Here is a 16,991-nt window from a genome sequence, read left to right as displayed (position 1 = left end):
ACGCGGGTCAAAGTCGAAAGCAAAGAATTACTTAAGATCGGGTCTACTTACCGCTATCACATTCGTCCGACATCGACATTTCCGACATTTTGGCAGTCGTGACATCCTTGTGCGATGCCAGGAACAGCACAACTTCTCGCTTCTCATTTTTGATCGGCACAATATCCAGCAAGCACCAAAACGGTGTACCTGTAGATAGGGTTTTTCCCGTGATGTCAAAAAATAACGCAAGAACAAAGAAATAAAATAAATCGTACCGATGAAAAGTTGTCAGAACAGACATGAAATGTTAAGCATAACAAGCATAATAACTCATTAAAACGATTACGAGCAAACTTTGGCAAAAGGGAAAGTTTTTTCCAGGATTTTTGGGTCGCGGTCGTGCAAAAAAAAAAAAAAAGAAATCCCTAGCTGTCTGCCACTCTTCCCGGTTTGCTGTCGCGCACGGTGTTTGTGCGCGTGGATTTATTCCCGGCCGTACCATTCTCCAGCCCATCAAATGCCCTAATACCGTGTGGGTTTACTACGAGGGTTTGGCTTTCGCTCTGTGTGGTTCAGGTTTTTTGTTTGTTTCACTTGACTGAAAATTTAACGGAAACACTTTGCAAGGCTGGTGACTGTGGAGAACGATTTCATTAGCGTAAGTTTTGATGTCCCGGTGTCTGTCCCATAAATCATGCTACCCACCAGCTGCGGGTAGCTTATGTCTTATCCAACCCATCATTCCGGTCTCATCTCTGCTGCTCTCTTGGTCGGTCGCTATGAGACAACCGGTAACGTGAGCTTCAACGCAAAAATGGTTGGAGTCAGGGTCGGATCTTTCGAGCAATGCCGGCACCGCGCTCGCTAAACTTTTGCACGAAAAGTGTGAGCAGCAAAAGGAGTGCGCTAAAAAGGTGAACCAACAAAAAAGACCACCATTTACGGGCTGTTTTTGGGGATAGCGGCAACGTCTAGTTTCGCTGGTGTGACTGGTTGACAAATTTACTCTATTCCTAAAAGAGTGTGCGTGTGTGCGCGGTGCGGCATCCGGTGCGGTTCCGAGTGAAGTGTCGTTCACAGTTATTATTAATTTGACATCGTAGTCGCGAATCAGGTGCAGATGGCTGTTAATAAATATGTATATTTTCACGAGCAGACACACATACGCCCGCCAGTTGTGCTGAATTGACAGGGAAAGAAGCTAAATATTAAGTTGTCATGCCGCAACGCAACAGCTGAAGCCGCGTCCTTCTTTCTGTGCGCATGTTTTGTCTCGGTGGTTTGCTTAAACGATGGAGATAATCGCATTTAAAGCGGTAAATCTATGAATTCATGCAGCGATTTAATCCTATTGACTGGTGGTCGAAGAATGTTGTTTTTGTTATTTATTCATGCAATTATTAGCATTCTAGAGCAGCTTTCAACCTTTTGGCAGCTTTTCCTCCCATGGGTGCATGTAGCTTCACATTCCCCACTTACAACTTCATGAGCGTGGGATAGGGGGGTTGGGGGGGGGGGGAACAACCATGGACTCCTCCTGGACTGTCTCTAGACCCCTAGACAGCAGTCCATGGCTTTTGTTCATTCTGTTTTACTATTTCTAAACAATAATCACCTTCTTTCAAATAACCACCTTCAATGTTTGTTTACTTCTATCTTTCAAACGCCACAGTGGTTCAAAATTCAAGAATTAGGAGTAACGTGAGCTACGGAAGTTGAACGCTAAGAAGTGTGGAGTAATAAGTAAATTGGCGAAGGATCTCAACTTCTTTGGGAAAATTCACCTCTACAAATCATTGGTATCGTCACACTTTGACTTTTGATCGTCCATTCTATTTCTTGGCAACAATGAACAAATAAAAAGGCTTCAAAGGTTACAAAATCGCATCATGAGATTAGAGTCCTTCTCAAACCTGTTTTGGAGTAAGAGGTGGGACTTCTCATAACACCTTCTTGGTGGGGCATGAGTCCGGCATCCTCATGACATGCCCCAACCATCGTATCTCGTTATGTCTTTTTGCATTTTGCAAAATTTTCATCGAAAATTCTCTCCCAAAATTCCACCCTGTTTAAAACCGCTAGTCTAGAAGTTTGATTAGGATTCAAATAAACTATATAATAGAGTGTTGGGTTGCTGTCCAAATGTTCTTAAAAGGTGTAGAATATGCTACAGATACCAAGTGTAGCAGATATGCTACACTTGGTATCGTCCCATTGGACATGAATACAATTGAACCAAAAAATATAGGAAGCAATAAAAATTGGATAGCAACTAAAAAACTTTGGTAAACCACATGTAAGGTAAACCCTATATTAAGGTAACCCCATAAGGTGAACTCTATATATCTTGAACTTATTTTGTAAATGAAAGCCTTATAAACAAATGATACTTAGCAATGATAAATATTACATTATGTGTACTCAGACTCTTATACAATCCAAGTGTTGGGTGAAGATTGGGTTTTATTCGGCCCAGATCGGCTGGCTTTGTTATAGAATTTTTGATGATTGATTCATGATTCATTTTCTACATGTATATTCTAACTCTTCGTTAGATATGTACTGGTGCTTTTAACTGTCTGTCACAGGTTTAAAACACAAGTTTGAAGATAGTAGATTAATTGTTTGTTTAAGTTTATCATTTTTTTGCGATTTTGGTTATCAGTTTCGATTCAAGTGCATGTGCTCAGAATCGTTCGGATCAACCTCGATTCAGGCCGACTCCGACTCCGGACAACTCAGGATTCGTCAAACTCAGAACCACTAGTTCATCTCGTAGTTGGAAACGGACTAACCGAAGTCGGATCGGAGTCATGGGTACGCCCAGAGAGCACATGCCTACTTAGAACAATAAACCTTCCCAACAGCTTGCTTCATATGCTTGGGCAAGTATTTGTTGCTAAAAAAATGTAGATATGCATAAAAATAAGCACCACAACAACAAAAAAGGACACAATCCGAGCTCGCCCGGTTTATGAATGTGTGTCACGCTTTACGACCATACGATCCGGCGGCCATGGAAACATTCGCTTACCATTTTTCTTGTAGAAGATGACCTCCAGCTTGAGCTCCGACTTGCCGTCCAGACTCGTTTCGATCATGCTTTTATGCTCGTCCTTGGTCTCGGGGCCGTACAGAAAGCGACAGGCACAGCCTGCGAAAAGGATACACGGGTAAAAGGATAGGGGCAGTGAATGGTGCTGCAGCGGCGGCTCAATCGCATTCCCGGGCACGGGAGATAATGCACAACTTTATTACCTTTTTGCATAATTTGCGCTCGCGAAAACCCCGACAGCTCCACGAAGCCATCGGAGCAGTACACTATGGGATACCCGTTCACTTGTGCGTTGCCTAGTACGAAGTTGGAATCTGGAACGAAGTGTAAGAAGCAACACAGCATATATTTAAGCGGCCCATCGCTATACAGTGTACCATTTGTTTAGCACACCACGCGTTGTTCGCGATTCAGTGTGATAACGGGGCGACATGGTAAACAGCACGAGGAAGCAACGTTTTCCGTATGTCTATTGTGGTTCACAGCAAAATGCTCTTCTGGCCCGAATGGTTTGGCTGAGCGAGTTTCACGCTTCACGGAAAAGCGTGTTCGCATTCAGCAAGAATGATCGAATTGAAGCAATCATTGCCCTTTTGTATGGGAAGAACTCCGATGGAGTCGCTAATAAATAAAGGAAACCATAAATCTGACATAAAGCTGGCGTGACGCACCACAAGAGCTGACAAGAGTCGGGTCCTGGAAATGCCTCCAACCTGCTTTCTGTCCGGGGAATACCGGTGCTGGGCTCAAGGTTAACAAACGCTGCGAGCAAATTTGTCCAAATGTATGTCCATTTGTCGGGAGATAATGAGCTCTGTGTGTAGCAGATAAATGCTTGGCAATAACAATATCATAATAATGCAGAATGAAAATTTTTGGATCATTTCATATGACTTGCTTTGGTGTTATTTAGCAATGTATCTTTTTGTAATAATACTTTATGTATTTTTTGTTATAAAAGAATGGAAATCCAAGAATTATCTTAGGATGTTATATATTGCACACACTTGTTTAAGAAGATGTTGCTGGCACCAAAAACATGGGAATGACATTACGAGTTTTGACACGGCTTTTGAACGTCGATTGACTAGCGTATGCTTAAAAATACCAGACAGCTGTCTTTCTTTATACAGACAAGAACTCAGATTTCACATGATACGAAATAGCAGTTGTACATCTCATCTGTACTACATCCACCTTTGCTTTTGTTTGTTCTTTTCAACTCTTTTTAGTTTTTTTTTTATGGTATGCCGCGTGGGTTGAACATGCGATAACTGATGTATCGTTTTGTGTTCTCACTCTTTGTTTCTCCAATTTCAAATCATCTATTTCAACAACGAAATATGAAACGAACGAAATTCTATTTCAAAACGCACATGAAAGGCAATCTGTTTTCATCGGTGGTATTTTCATATTGTTAGACACAAGCCAATTTAAACTCGCAACAAACAGCATCATGTCCTGCGTGAGTTTCAAAGTTCAGCATAAATACACGGCTACACCTATGCCCTGGAGCTTCCAACTAATACAGCTATCTGTCTGTCTAGTACAACATTTGAAGCACTCCTTTAAGCCAAAGTTTTCATCGCCGCGGTGCAAATTTATGTCTACTATCGAGCAGCTCCGAACTGCTCCGCCAACAGCTTTCCGTTTCTCAACTTTCCAAGATTTTGCCACCGAAGAGGCAAAGAAAAGTCACACATTTATGTGAACTCAATTAATTTTCCCGCACCGTATCCACAACGGTGCCGTACGGGCCCGGGAAGTCATGCGTTTCATTTACCTTTGAATGAAAAACCATTCGAGGAAGCAATTGTGAAAATATGAACACGGCGTGGCACTTGAGGCGGGCAAAGGCCGTACCAACGCTACCACCACCACCATTAACAACAACGATGGCAAAACGGTTGTGGTAGGAAAAAAAGAAAAGTTTCGTGCCTTCTTCCGTTTCAATTTTAGGACGCTTACGGGCACGGCGTGTTGGTCCCGTTTCAGGTAAAACAGCGTTCCACAGCAACGCCACCCATATGCATACCCACACAAACATACACACAGACACACACGTACGTACAAATACACACAGAGCCACATTGAACCGTGCACAAAGCGCACGACCTCCGGATCCTTGACGGGGGCGCGTGATGAAATTAATCGAGGACACAGCTTGCTTCCTTGTGCGCCCCCTCCACCGAGCACCTTTCCGCTGGTGTTCGGCACTTTTAAGTCAGTTCGGCAAATTTTAATGCCACCTTAATTAAACTGTCTACTTACGTGTCCCATCGAAGCGGGTCGCTATCGTATCGAGGAAAGTGTTCTGGGGCGCCAGGAGCCCCTTCCGTGCCGGCATTTGGGTGGTGTTTTGTTGGCCGTTCGCTCTTCAGCCGTCCCAGGCGGAAGTGTTTTGGGTGGTAGGGGCTTGAGGGGGAGGACCGCACCTAAACCTGCAACGATTGAAACGGAATAAAAAAAATTATGAAAAGAAAGCTGTGTTTAGCATTGGAAGAAATTGTTTTGCAAGAGGCTTCCCCCCATATCGTACCGTGGTGGGAGAGGGAAGGAAAAAACGCAGCGGATCGGTTGTTGGAGTGTGGCGTTATTGTAAACGATACGCGTGTGGTGCATGCTGATTTCGATAAATATTTACCGAGCAACCTAAAATACAACACATATACATACACACAATTTCCAAATACACCCGCTCAGGCTGAAGCAATTGGTTCGTAATCGTGTTTTATCCGCCAATGCTGCACGCGAATCGATCACTTCGATTCGTGATACTCGACGTGTGTTTGGAGACGATGCGATGCTTTGAACGGGTCTCCCGCGGTTTTCAGTGCGACTGTGTACGGAAGCGGGCCCGGGCAAGTCGGAAAAATTAGCACACACTCAATGTGTGTGCGCCGTATCATCCGCCCTATCAAAGCGCAAACAACGGCCGAAGGGAGGCATTGGTGCAACACGTGTGCAATCGAAGGAACCATTGCTCGGCCCCGGGGGAGTGGGTGGAGTGAGAGAGGGTAAGTTAAGCGATTGGATGAACCTTAACATCTGGGCCTCTCTCTCTTTCTATCTCTCTCTCTCTCTCTCTCTCTCTCTCTCTCCCTCTCTCTCTTTCTCTCTTTGGTGTGACTAATCACTATCACAAACGCGGACAGACGCCAAAGACGATAAGATAACTTACACCAAACAAACGAATCGACTATCGATGTTGGCATGAATATCAAACAGTATCGGGTACACGCACATTTTAATGCCACATCGAATGAGGTCTGCCGGACGGAAAGGTGTCTAGAAAGGTGGTTAAGGGGTCTGCATATTTACACATTGCATTAGGAAAGGTAAAAAAAATTATAAGGAGGGCAAATGACAAAAAAAATTTAATAATAATATCAACAATAACAACAGGTCCTGTCATTCGATGTTTCGTTTAGATACTTTTAAATAACTTATGATAGTTAATTACAGATATAAATGACAAAAAAATGTTGGAAAACTTGTGAATGATCTGAATGCGTCAATTGATTGATTGAGCTTCAATGACGAAAAATCAACTCCTTTTCTTTTCTTTTTTTAGGAGTTGCGCTAGATACTGAGTTAACTTACCGCGTGCTGTACGAGGATACAATCAACCGCGCAAATAAGCCACTAGGACTAATTCTAAGAATGATGCGCGATTTTAACGACCCTAAGGCAATCTCAACAATACATGCTAGTCTTGCTAGGTCCATCCTTGAATTTGCATAAATTGTTTGGTCTCCTTATGCAGATGTATGGATAGAAAGGATCGAAGCGCTTCAATGAAAGTTGACTCGTTATGCTGTTCGTAAACTATTATGGAATATTCCCTCGCGGCTTCCGCCATATAGAGCTCTCTGGTTCTTGAGACACTTCGCAATAGAAGAAAAAATAAACAAATAAACACATTTTAAGGCCTTAAGAGGGAATGATGGCTAGGCGTGTGAAGTTACTGTCAGATTTTCATTTTTCTGGCTAAAAACCTATGTTGCCTTGAGTTCCTGAAAATATATCCCATGGTTTTTTAATAATACATATTATATTTTTATATTTTTTTCATAAAGGAATTAATAACCAGAATGTATAAATGGTGGTTTTAACATTTTTTAAGTGACACAGGAAATAAATTTACATTTTCAACGCATGCTGCTTCATCAGTATCAGTATCAAGTCTTCTTGAACATAATAAACTAATGTATTCATATGATTTATAACCCTACATTTCCTGAAAAAGACGGGATATTTAAATGGTGGGATAAACACTTGTTTCCGACATAAGGAGTTGCAGAAAATCTTAAATAGTGGTGCAGTAACAAAGCCAAGAGACCTTCACGAGCACGCATGTTTACTGGGAATGAAACAAAACAAAGAATACATGGAACGAAACGATTAAAACATAAGTTCCACTTCATATTTGTTGAAAATTTGTAGATCCTTTGTAATTGTTTGATAAATCTATTTTACGGTAAAAGTCGTAATTAAACGATGGGGAAGTTTACGATACTATAACCTAGTATCGATGGGGAAGTTTACGATAACCTTTTTATATAGAGTTTGACAGTTAGCGGCTGAATTTATGGAATTATGATTGGAATCATGGCTGAAATAGAATCCCGTTAATATAAACCGATTATCAAAAAATCATAATCATACAAAGAGTGTGGTTTCTGTCACACAAATGAATTTGTTTTTTTTCTTGTTCGTATATCATAAATTCTGGACCATTCTAGACCACGTTTGCTAATATGTTGTTACTCCACTCATAATTCCCCAACAGGCAACATTGATACATGCTGTGTCCACAACCATCCTGCCCACACATATACTTCGGATGGGCCAAAAATACTTATCTTTCCAAAATAGTACCACTGCCCGTCCCTTTTCAATCCACAAGCTTGTTTTGCGCGACAGCATCGCCCCGCTCCATCGGATCCGCATACCGCCTGGCCCTCCCACCGATAGATAACGGTGCCAGAGCCGGTAAACGATGGTGAAAATGATGCGATCTCCTACCTGCCCTGCCCACTACCTGGTTGACTTTGTTTATGCCGTGCCATTGCCAGCATATTGATTGTGTAAACAATGTTCAAGCACCTAAACGCGTACGTACACACACACTCACACACACACACACACAGCGGCCGCCAATCTTCTCACCTAGAAACTTCTCACCGGGCCTTGTTTGTAGTTTGGCTCAAACTGCCTACCATGCGGAACAAAATTAAAGGTCGATTTAGTCGCATCGCTCAACCAAAAGGTGAGCGCTGCATGGGAAAGGCGTGAATTGGAAATAATCAAACTGTTCTATGTTGGTTCACGCTGTGTGAACTGCTTACAAAACGACCATTTTCCACGTTCCGTTCAGTTGGCGGCATACAACAGAATACCAGGGTGGAGGCGATTGTACACCCACATGCAGGCTAATTTTTCTTCTTTATTGATCAGCATGTGTTATCGAACGGCATCCGGCGCGATCAACGCAATGCACTGCACTCTGCTTCCGGTAACCGGGGCGTCTCTAGCCTGCCCTGTACACGTGGCCGTGTATTCCCTGGAAGTGTGCTCTTGAACTGCGCTTGTACAGGTGCCAGTGTACCCATCAATTATTCCCATGACCATCGACGGTGTGGTGCTTGTCGTCACGATGGAGCGTTTCCGGCAATCACACGACCACGCGCGTTCCACTGCTTCCAGTGCAGGCTATCCTGTGGTACCTTTCTAACCGGGTTGTAGCGTGTTTTCCATGAATAGTAGCTTCGCTACAACCGTGACAATAATTACTCAACCGATCAGACTCCGACGGTAAACACTAACCACAGCCACAGCGCCCAAAGCGCTTCGGTGGATCAAGCGCTTAACCATACCAGGTGAGCGACACGTTGAAATGATCATTAAATAAAAAATGTAGTGCAAGAAAAATCGAGTCAAAAGCATCGCCCCAGGGCGGTCCGGGTGGCTCTTGTTACCATACCCGGACCATCTTGATATGGGGTTGGGCTTAAAAAAGGAAATCGCTCGTATCGGAACCCTTTTTTGTACGTTCGCTTTCACCCGTACGGCAACCGGAGCGGAACAGGTTTGGCGGACACTGCTCAACATAGATGCAACAGGTGGGCACAAGCCTAAAGGCCCCCCCGGCTGTTGAGGTTAGATTATGATTATTTTTAAAACCGAGCGAGAGTTTTGTTCCATTTTTAGATACCTTTCCCTTTGCAGCCGGCAGCCGTTTCAGTGGAATTGAGCTTTTAGTTTACTTACTTTACTTCGTTCGGTGCTTGAACGGGTCGTGAGGAGCAAACGGTAAAAGCTATTTAACAGTGAAAAAATACTGAAGAGCAAACAGAATACCCGGAAAAGCTGGCAACGCCATTCCCATACCAACATACCGGTTATTCATTATTCAAATGATAAATGTGATTATTACAAAAAGCTCTACATTATATCATAAATGAGGAAAAAATCATAGACCCATGCTCACTACACCTACGCAGATATCCGAGTGAGGGCAGGCTTTGAATCTGATATGCATGCCAAATATTCTCATAATATTCAATCACCAAAGTGTCACAATGATGATTGACATATACCGAACACACGTCGTTCCGGTCGTTTCATGCGCCTTTTGTAAGAAGCTTGAAAACGTTTACCCAAAAGCTTCACTCTATCAGACACTGGGCGGAACCGTTTCGTAGCACCGTACTACGGAATAGGTTGATGTTAGATCCTTTCGCTCGCTCGCTATTGTCTTAAACTTTGCCTTTTTGTCAGGCATTTACTGACAAACTTATAAACACACCTCTCTTTCACACACACAGACACACACACACACACACACACACACACACACACACACACACACACACACACACACACACACACACACACACACACGCACACAATCCAAAAGCGTCTTCAATTTTGTACCAACTTTAAGAGAACCGCCCAAAGCGATCGTTTGCCGATGCTCGGCAATATAGTCACACCAAATCGAAATACGAAAAATGTAAATTGGATTACGCGTCTCGTTCCTTTCATCGAGGCGAGTTCGTTATCGGCCTCTCCTTTCGTTGGGGGAATTGCAGAGAGTGTATTGCTTGACGCTGGCTTCGTATGTAGCAAAGTTCAGCAATCGGGCAACATGCAGTATCTGTAACCCGCTGCTGCTTCTCCTTCCCCCTTCCAGCAACAGGTACGGAACCATTGGTTCCATTGAAAGGAAACACAAAAACAGGATTCTTGCTTTTCCCCGTGTGCTGGTTTTGCATTGCGGGAGGAAATTGGAAGAGGAATTACTTTCTTCACTGTTGTGTTCAGAACGTTTCGTTTAGTAGAATGGAAAAAAAGAGTGTAAGACGAGAGCTTTGCCTGCTCTCCTTTCCGGTAGAATTTCAATCGAGCTGATTAGAAATGAAGCTTAATGGTATTTTCATTTTCGCATTTCGGTCCCAAACATTGAATCACGCTTAATTCTCTTTGAAGCGATCGCCTAAATTATGCTCGCATCACATTACAGCCGATAAAGACCTATCAAGCAGCCCTTATAATGCATCCTTCTCACCATTATGCAGTAAATTATATTATGGGAACGGGCACAGTTCCACCGCATACCGAACCAAAACGTTTTTTTTAATGTTTAACGTTTTAAATTTTAAAATATTTAAAGATGTGTACAGTATAATAAAGTGTTTTTTATATGTATGTTTAAAACGCATGCCATTAATGAGAAATACGACACAAAAGCGTACGATGGAGCTGAATTTAATTCTCTGCTATTGGAATTTTTGCGATTCTGGGAAACACAACAGCAAGCAGAAGGGTTTGTCTTTTACTTCTTGGTTCTTGGTCTTGGTTCTTTTACTACTAGGTCCGAACTATGCGGCTTATATATTATTTTCAATTTATTGATTACAGACCATAAAAAAACTGTATCGTTTCATTATTTTCAATGTAAAACTTTAATTCTTACGGAAAATGATAAATAAAATCATAAAACGGATCATAAACGGAAACCTTTTAAACAGAAAAAGATGGGAAAATCAAGCCATTTAACTTGGAGAATATTATGCGAATATCAATATGATATTGTATCAATATGATATCAATAGTTTTTAGTTCCAAAGAAATTTTGTACTTTTGCTTTCGGATTTCTTCTTCTTCTTTTGGCTCACCAACCGTTGTCGGTCAAGGCCTGCCATGTACCACTACTTGCGGGCTTGGCTTTCAGTGACTTATAGATTCCCTCCATAGCAGGATAGTCAGTCCTTCGTATGGTGGCACTGTCAATTCGGGACTTGAACCTATGACGGGAATGTTCTTAAGTCGTTCGAGGTTGGATTGAAATTTATTTACATTTTTACCACGAGAGCGGTTTTGGGTTTAATTTGTTTTAAAATAAAAGAAAGCCAATGACTAGTCAAGGAACGTTTATATAACTAGTTTTTTCATGATTTGGGTCGTCACAACGAATTGATTCGTTCCAATACCACTGATTCCTGTTATTATAAAACTTAACTAATTTCTATTTTGATTATTGTACATTCCTATACATGCCGATACATACGACCTATACCAACGAATACTGGGGCCCTTCACGATTCTAGTCAGCTTTTTGTATGGAGTTTGACAGTTGAAGGCTGAAATCATGTAAACACTCCATACAAAACCTCACATAAAACTAGCCTTCAATTTTCAGTCTAGTTAATTCTAGCCTTAAAACTAGAATTAGATTCGACTACCTGCTCGAAAAAATGGCAAAACGTGGTGATGTTTACATTTATCCCAAGGTGCATTAAAGAGATCAGGTGATGGAATCTAGAATCAAAGTGTATATAGTACAGGTGGTTTCATAGCATTTTTTTAAAACTAATTTTGAACATCACTTTTTGACAGGACCGGTAAAAGCTTTTGCTCAATCAAGCTTTCTGGAGGCTTGATGAATACACAAAATATTCTTAAAATCTTCATTCAGAAACAGAAGCGATAAAAATCAGCCTTCTAAATTCATACACCTTGGGATAAGCTCACCTGTATACTATACCCACTTTGATAGCTGCTCGAAAACTGCTATACAATTCAAACATCTGACAGGCTGAAATTTCAGCCTACGAACTTAAAACGGAAAGGGCCCCAATAACAATTTGTGTGTAATTTGATGTTTCAATTACATTGAACTGTATATATGATTCAGTTAGAAAGATAGAAAGATACAAATGTTCCACCCTATGATGCTTAAAGCCTTCTCACAAACTTTTTTTTTTCTGGTAACTATAGATGATGATGGAATTCCCGGCAGTCTCAGCGCAAAGGCTTTACGAAAAGTTTTGCTTATTTTCCAAACGAAATTAAGCCAGCTCAACATCAATAATGCCTATCGCAGCGAAAGAAGCACCAACGTCGTCGATTGCAAGTATCTGCACGCTTGCTTGCTCACTAAAGTCTTCGAGTGACTGATGTTTGTAGCCGTGAGTGTGTCACGCCATGCGACGTGTTCAATATTTGCTACAGTATGCATGCTTCTTTTTCGCTCCAAAATCTCATGAATAAATTTCTACCCTAGATGAGATGGTATGCAATCCATCTCGTCAGAACGATTGCAGAGCAGATGCAACCCGTGCCGGACAGGGACAGGATGGCTGAGCAGACACCGGTTGATGCGGGATGCATCGGCTGGGAGGGAACACAGTCTCCATTCCGGGGTGATGAGAGCGACGGAAGTGCTGTGGTTTGCGGTTCCACAGTGCTTCGTGTGCGACCACGGAAGATTGCCCCCGGTTGGGCTGCTGCTGCTACGAATGGGCAACTTCGCAGCAGTATTGCGGAAGGCACTCATTTCCTTCTTGCCGTGCAAATTAAATTAACTACTCAAAGATACAACTCTTGCTCTTGGGCTTCTCTGCCCAAGCCGGCCAGGTTAGTGAATTGTTGCCTTACCCTTTACGTGCCAGGTGCTCGAGCGTTGCTGGCGGGTAGCTTCCATCGCATTAGTCAATTTATCACTCATTTCCGATTCTAGTTGGCCGTTCTTACACACCGGTGGATCCTGTCATTTCAGAACCAACAATGTAAATGCAGGGTGGGGTGGCTCAACTTGCTCTCTTATCTCATTCGAAGTGTTTCCCTTAGTTTTTGCTCAATTTTGCATCGCAATTTGGTGTATTGGAATATTTATGTTTGCAAACATTTTGATTTAATTGAGAACTAAGAAAAGTGTAGAATTTATTTCCGCTGTGGTTTACGTATTTTATTTAGAGTTTCGTAAGGTTTCAGCTTCAGTGTGATATAAACTATAAACTTGATGCATGTTATTATTATTATTATTATTATTATTATTATTATTTATTCCGAAAGTTATCCAGCTGGCATAAGCTTACATAACATACTTATTTCTATAGTTAATGCTAAAGAACAGTGCTAACAAAAACGCATCAAAAAACATAACAAGTTTAACTGTCAATCAACCAAATAAAAATAAAAAAACAACATAAACTGTGGAAGCGTCATATTAAGCTATGTAAAAAGGTCCGTAAATTGTTTAAGTTTGAGTTCAAGTCGACATTGTTTCCTAGCGAGTTATAGGCACTTATCATTTTTAATAAAGGATCGTTAGATCCAAAATTAGTCGATCTGAATTCTATGTTAAATAATGACCTGGTTCTTAAGATTCTACTGGGGGCCTGAAAGTTCAATTTACTCAGAATTGACGGGGCGTCTAAAGATCCGGTAACAAGTTTGTGTATAAATAAGCACTGTGCCGTCTTTCTTCTATGTTGCAGTGGTTCTAGTCCAAATAACAGGCACCTTGTACGGTAAGAGGGACAAACAGAATTACGAGACCACGGGAGACGGTAAAACAATGAACGAGTGAGCTTACGTTGAACCGATTCTAGCCTATCTATTAAATATTGCTGTGTCGGAGTCCAAATAATACTAGCGAATTCTAAGGTAGGACGGACAATTGCACAATACAGAGCTTTTATACTGAATGGATCTTTGAAGTCTTTCGCAACACGCAAAATGAATCCTAACAAACGGAAGGCTTTTGAAAGTATTGCTTCATAGTGGTTCTGTAACGTTAGTCTGCTATCTAAATGGACGCCTAAATCGCGAATCACATTTTTACGCGGCACTGATCTATCATCAATTTTATAATCGTAAACAATGGGGGTTCTTTTTCTAGTGTAGGATATAACAGAGCATTTAGATATGTTAAGACGCATACAATTTGAATTACACCATGAGTTAAATCGAGTTAAGCAGTTTTGAAGGGTAAAACAATCGGTTTGATCTGATATCGGTAGAAACATTTTCATATCATCTGCATAAAACAATTTTTCGCAATCTGGTATAACATAAATAACATCGTTTATGAAAATGTTAAAAAGAATAGGTCCGAGAATACTGCCTTGTGGAACCCCGGACGTGTTGGTGAATGGTGCAGATATAGAGGAGGAAATATTCACTGTTATATGCCTATCACTTAAATAACAGGAGAGCCAATGAACTAGCGCCCCATTTACTCCGTAGCTTGATAGTTTTGAAATTAGCATTGAGTGATTTACGGAGTCAAAGGCAGCACTGAAGTCGGTGTAGATTACGTCTACCTGTTTACCATTGTCCATTGCAGGATAGCAAGTGCTCAATAAAGAGAGAAGGTTTGTTTCAATTGAGCGGTTGGGTAGAAAGCCGTGCTGATCATTGGAGATTATATTTTTAAAACCACTAGATAGGTGTTTCGAAATGGTGATCTCAAAAATTTTGCTGACTGCACATAACATATAAATACCACGGTAATTACATATGTCATTTCTATTTCCATTTTTGTAAACCGGGAACATGAATGAAGATTTCCATGCTTGAGGGAAGCGTTTCTGCTGCAAAGACTTGTTGAACAATGTGGTCAAGACAGGAGTTAAAGCATCTCTGCAGCGTTTGAAAATAGCACTGGGTATAGCGTCAGGCCCAGTAGCGAATGAAAGCTTCAACTCGTTGATAGCCGAGGCAATGTCAGCTTCAGACAGAACAGGAAGAGGAATGTCGGCAGCATCAGGTATATGGTTGGACGTAACAGCATTAGTGACTGGTGGCGAGTTACTCACGTATGTTGATGAAAAGTAATCAGCAAATGCTTGACTGATTTCAACATTACCGGTGTACGATCTTCCGTTCAGAAGCATCATTGATGGAAGTCTGTTACTATCTCGTTTCTGTCGAGCAAAACTAAAAAACGTTCTTGGATCCCTTTTAAATCGGTTTTCTATTTTTCTTACGTAGTTGGCGTAGGCTCGGCGATTAAGTGTCTGGTACAGACGGGCAGCTTTAATAAATATTCTTCTATTGACCTCGTTCTTATGTTGACTTATGTTGCATCTAATGTTCAATTAACCATCAAATCCGACCATTCAAATTAAAGTATTATTCCAGCAAAATTAAAGCACACACCATAAAAAAAACAACGCTGGACTACTAATTTCTTAAAGCTAATTTCTTAAAAACTACGCTTGCTACATGCGTAAATACGCTATGCACCATTAAATAAGTAGATTAAGTTTTGCATCTCATGGTATTGAGAAATATAACCAAAATTACATAGAACAATAAATAGAACAAAAACATTGATCAGTTTATAAAATATATGATTCCTTTATGTTTAAATTGCACAGCAAAAAAACTGAATAATATCCAAATTTTCCTTTTCATTTGCAATAATGTTTCTTCTGCCTCTTTTGAACCTTGATAATATTGAAATTAATGTTGCCTCGTTTCGTGCAAAACTTTGAAAACTTGAGCGTTAATTCAATATGAACGATAACAAATGAACTTATGTTTTCATAAGCCAAGATGTGAAACAGTCCCAGCTTATAAATTGATTGATAGCTGAAAGCATCGTCGTAAACATGCTAAAACCATTCTTAATTTATTGATCCTCCTTCCGCACGCTTTTCATTATGCTGTTTTTTGCAATACGGTTAGATAACTTTCCTCTATCGGTATACGTTTCTTTCAAGGAGAAGAAAGGATGTTTTTTACCGTCTTAATTTATGATACGCACAGCGTTAATTAAAAGGAACGTCAGTCAGACTCCTTTGTCATGTTGAGTGATTGAACACAATCAACGGATGAATAGACCGATGGTTTCATATTATTGTTTCACATAAAAATAATCAAAACACAAATAATTAAAAAAAATAATCAAAACACAATATTCCATACCGTTTACTAAAAAAAAATCTATAAAGCCTAAAACAAATAAAAACGACGATAAAAAAACCAAAAAAAAAATTCTGACGGCTCTATCATAACAAAAAAAATACAGGAAAACAATCTATGCATCTCCAACACCTACACTACCGATCGCTTAGCGCACTGTGATAAGCATACAGCATCCATTAATTAGAATGTGAAATATCTTCTCCCAACGCTTAGAACATGAGCGAGAAAGAGATCACAGACGAAAGCTTTTGCATTCATCTCGATCAGTGTCATCTGCAGGATCAGTCGCTCTCCTCTCTCGCTTAGTATCTGCGAAAATATATCCTTGCTTTCTTTGAATACGAGCAAGAATGAGATGAAAGACAGTTTGGTTACTGATAAGAGCTACCTCTGCATTTGGATACTCTCCTGTTACCCAAACTGAAATTCGCTTCGAAAACAGCAGCTCAAACGGATTTGCAAGGATCAAAAAGAGAGAAAAACATGCATGCGTCTCCTTCAGCCTCACCTACACTACCGATCGCTTTGCGCACTCTGTCATCAATAGGATTATATTTTTTTTCTTCCTATTTCTCAATCTTTAGTATCATCGAGCTATTTAGTAATCTTTTATGTTCTAATATTGTGCACTTGATTTTGCAAAGCCGGTCTCGTGGTACAGTCGTCAACTCAAACGACTTAACAACATGCCTGTCATGGGTATGAGTTCAAGCCTTGAATAAACTGTGCC

The 16,991-nt window shown here is 40.9% G+C and overlaps 1 protein-coding gene across 4 annotated transcripts in view; it reads right to left on the bottom strand.

Annotated features, from left to right (window-relative positions):
* The window catches only part of LOC120948775 (potassium voltage-gated channel subfamily H member 8), a 48,448-nt gene that overhangs the window by 23,224 nt on the left and 8,233 nt on the right, over positions 1-16,991 (bottom strand). For 3 of the 4 annotated variants that reach the window (XM_040365483.2, XM_040365482.2, XM_040365481.2), the window contains 4 exons: positions 5,309-5,478; positions 3,241-3,351; positions 3,017-3,136; positions 52-189 (listed from right to left, as the gene is read on the bottom strand). In XM_040365483.2, coding sequence (XP_040221417.1) covers positions 52-189; positions 3,017-3,136; positions 3,241-3,351; positions 5,309-5,384 — 445 coding nt within the window. In that variant the 5' untranslated portion in view covers positions 5,385-5,478. Of the gene's footprint in view, positions 1-51; positions 190-3,016; positions 3,137-3,240; positions 3,352-5,308; positions 5,479-5,576; positions 5,668-16,991 lie in introns of those variants that run through there. The other variant, XM_040365480.2, reaches the window with a different exon arrangement.

The sequence above is a fragment of the Anopheles coluzzii genome, chromosome 2 (genome assembly GCF_943734685.1).
Source record: "Anopheles coluzzii chromosome 2, AcolN3, whole genome shotgun sequence".
In the NCBI taxonomy this organism is placed as follows: Eukaryota; Metazoa; Arthropoda; class Insecta; order Diptera; family Culicidae; genus Anopheles; species Anopheles coluzzii.
Note: the sequence above shows the minus strand (reverse complement) of the source record. Positions and strands in the feature narration are given on the sequence as shown.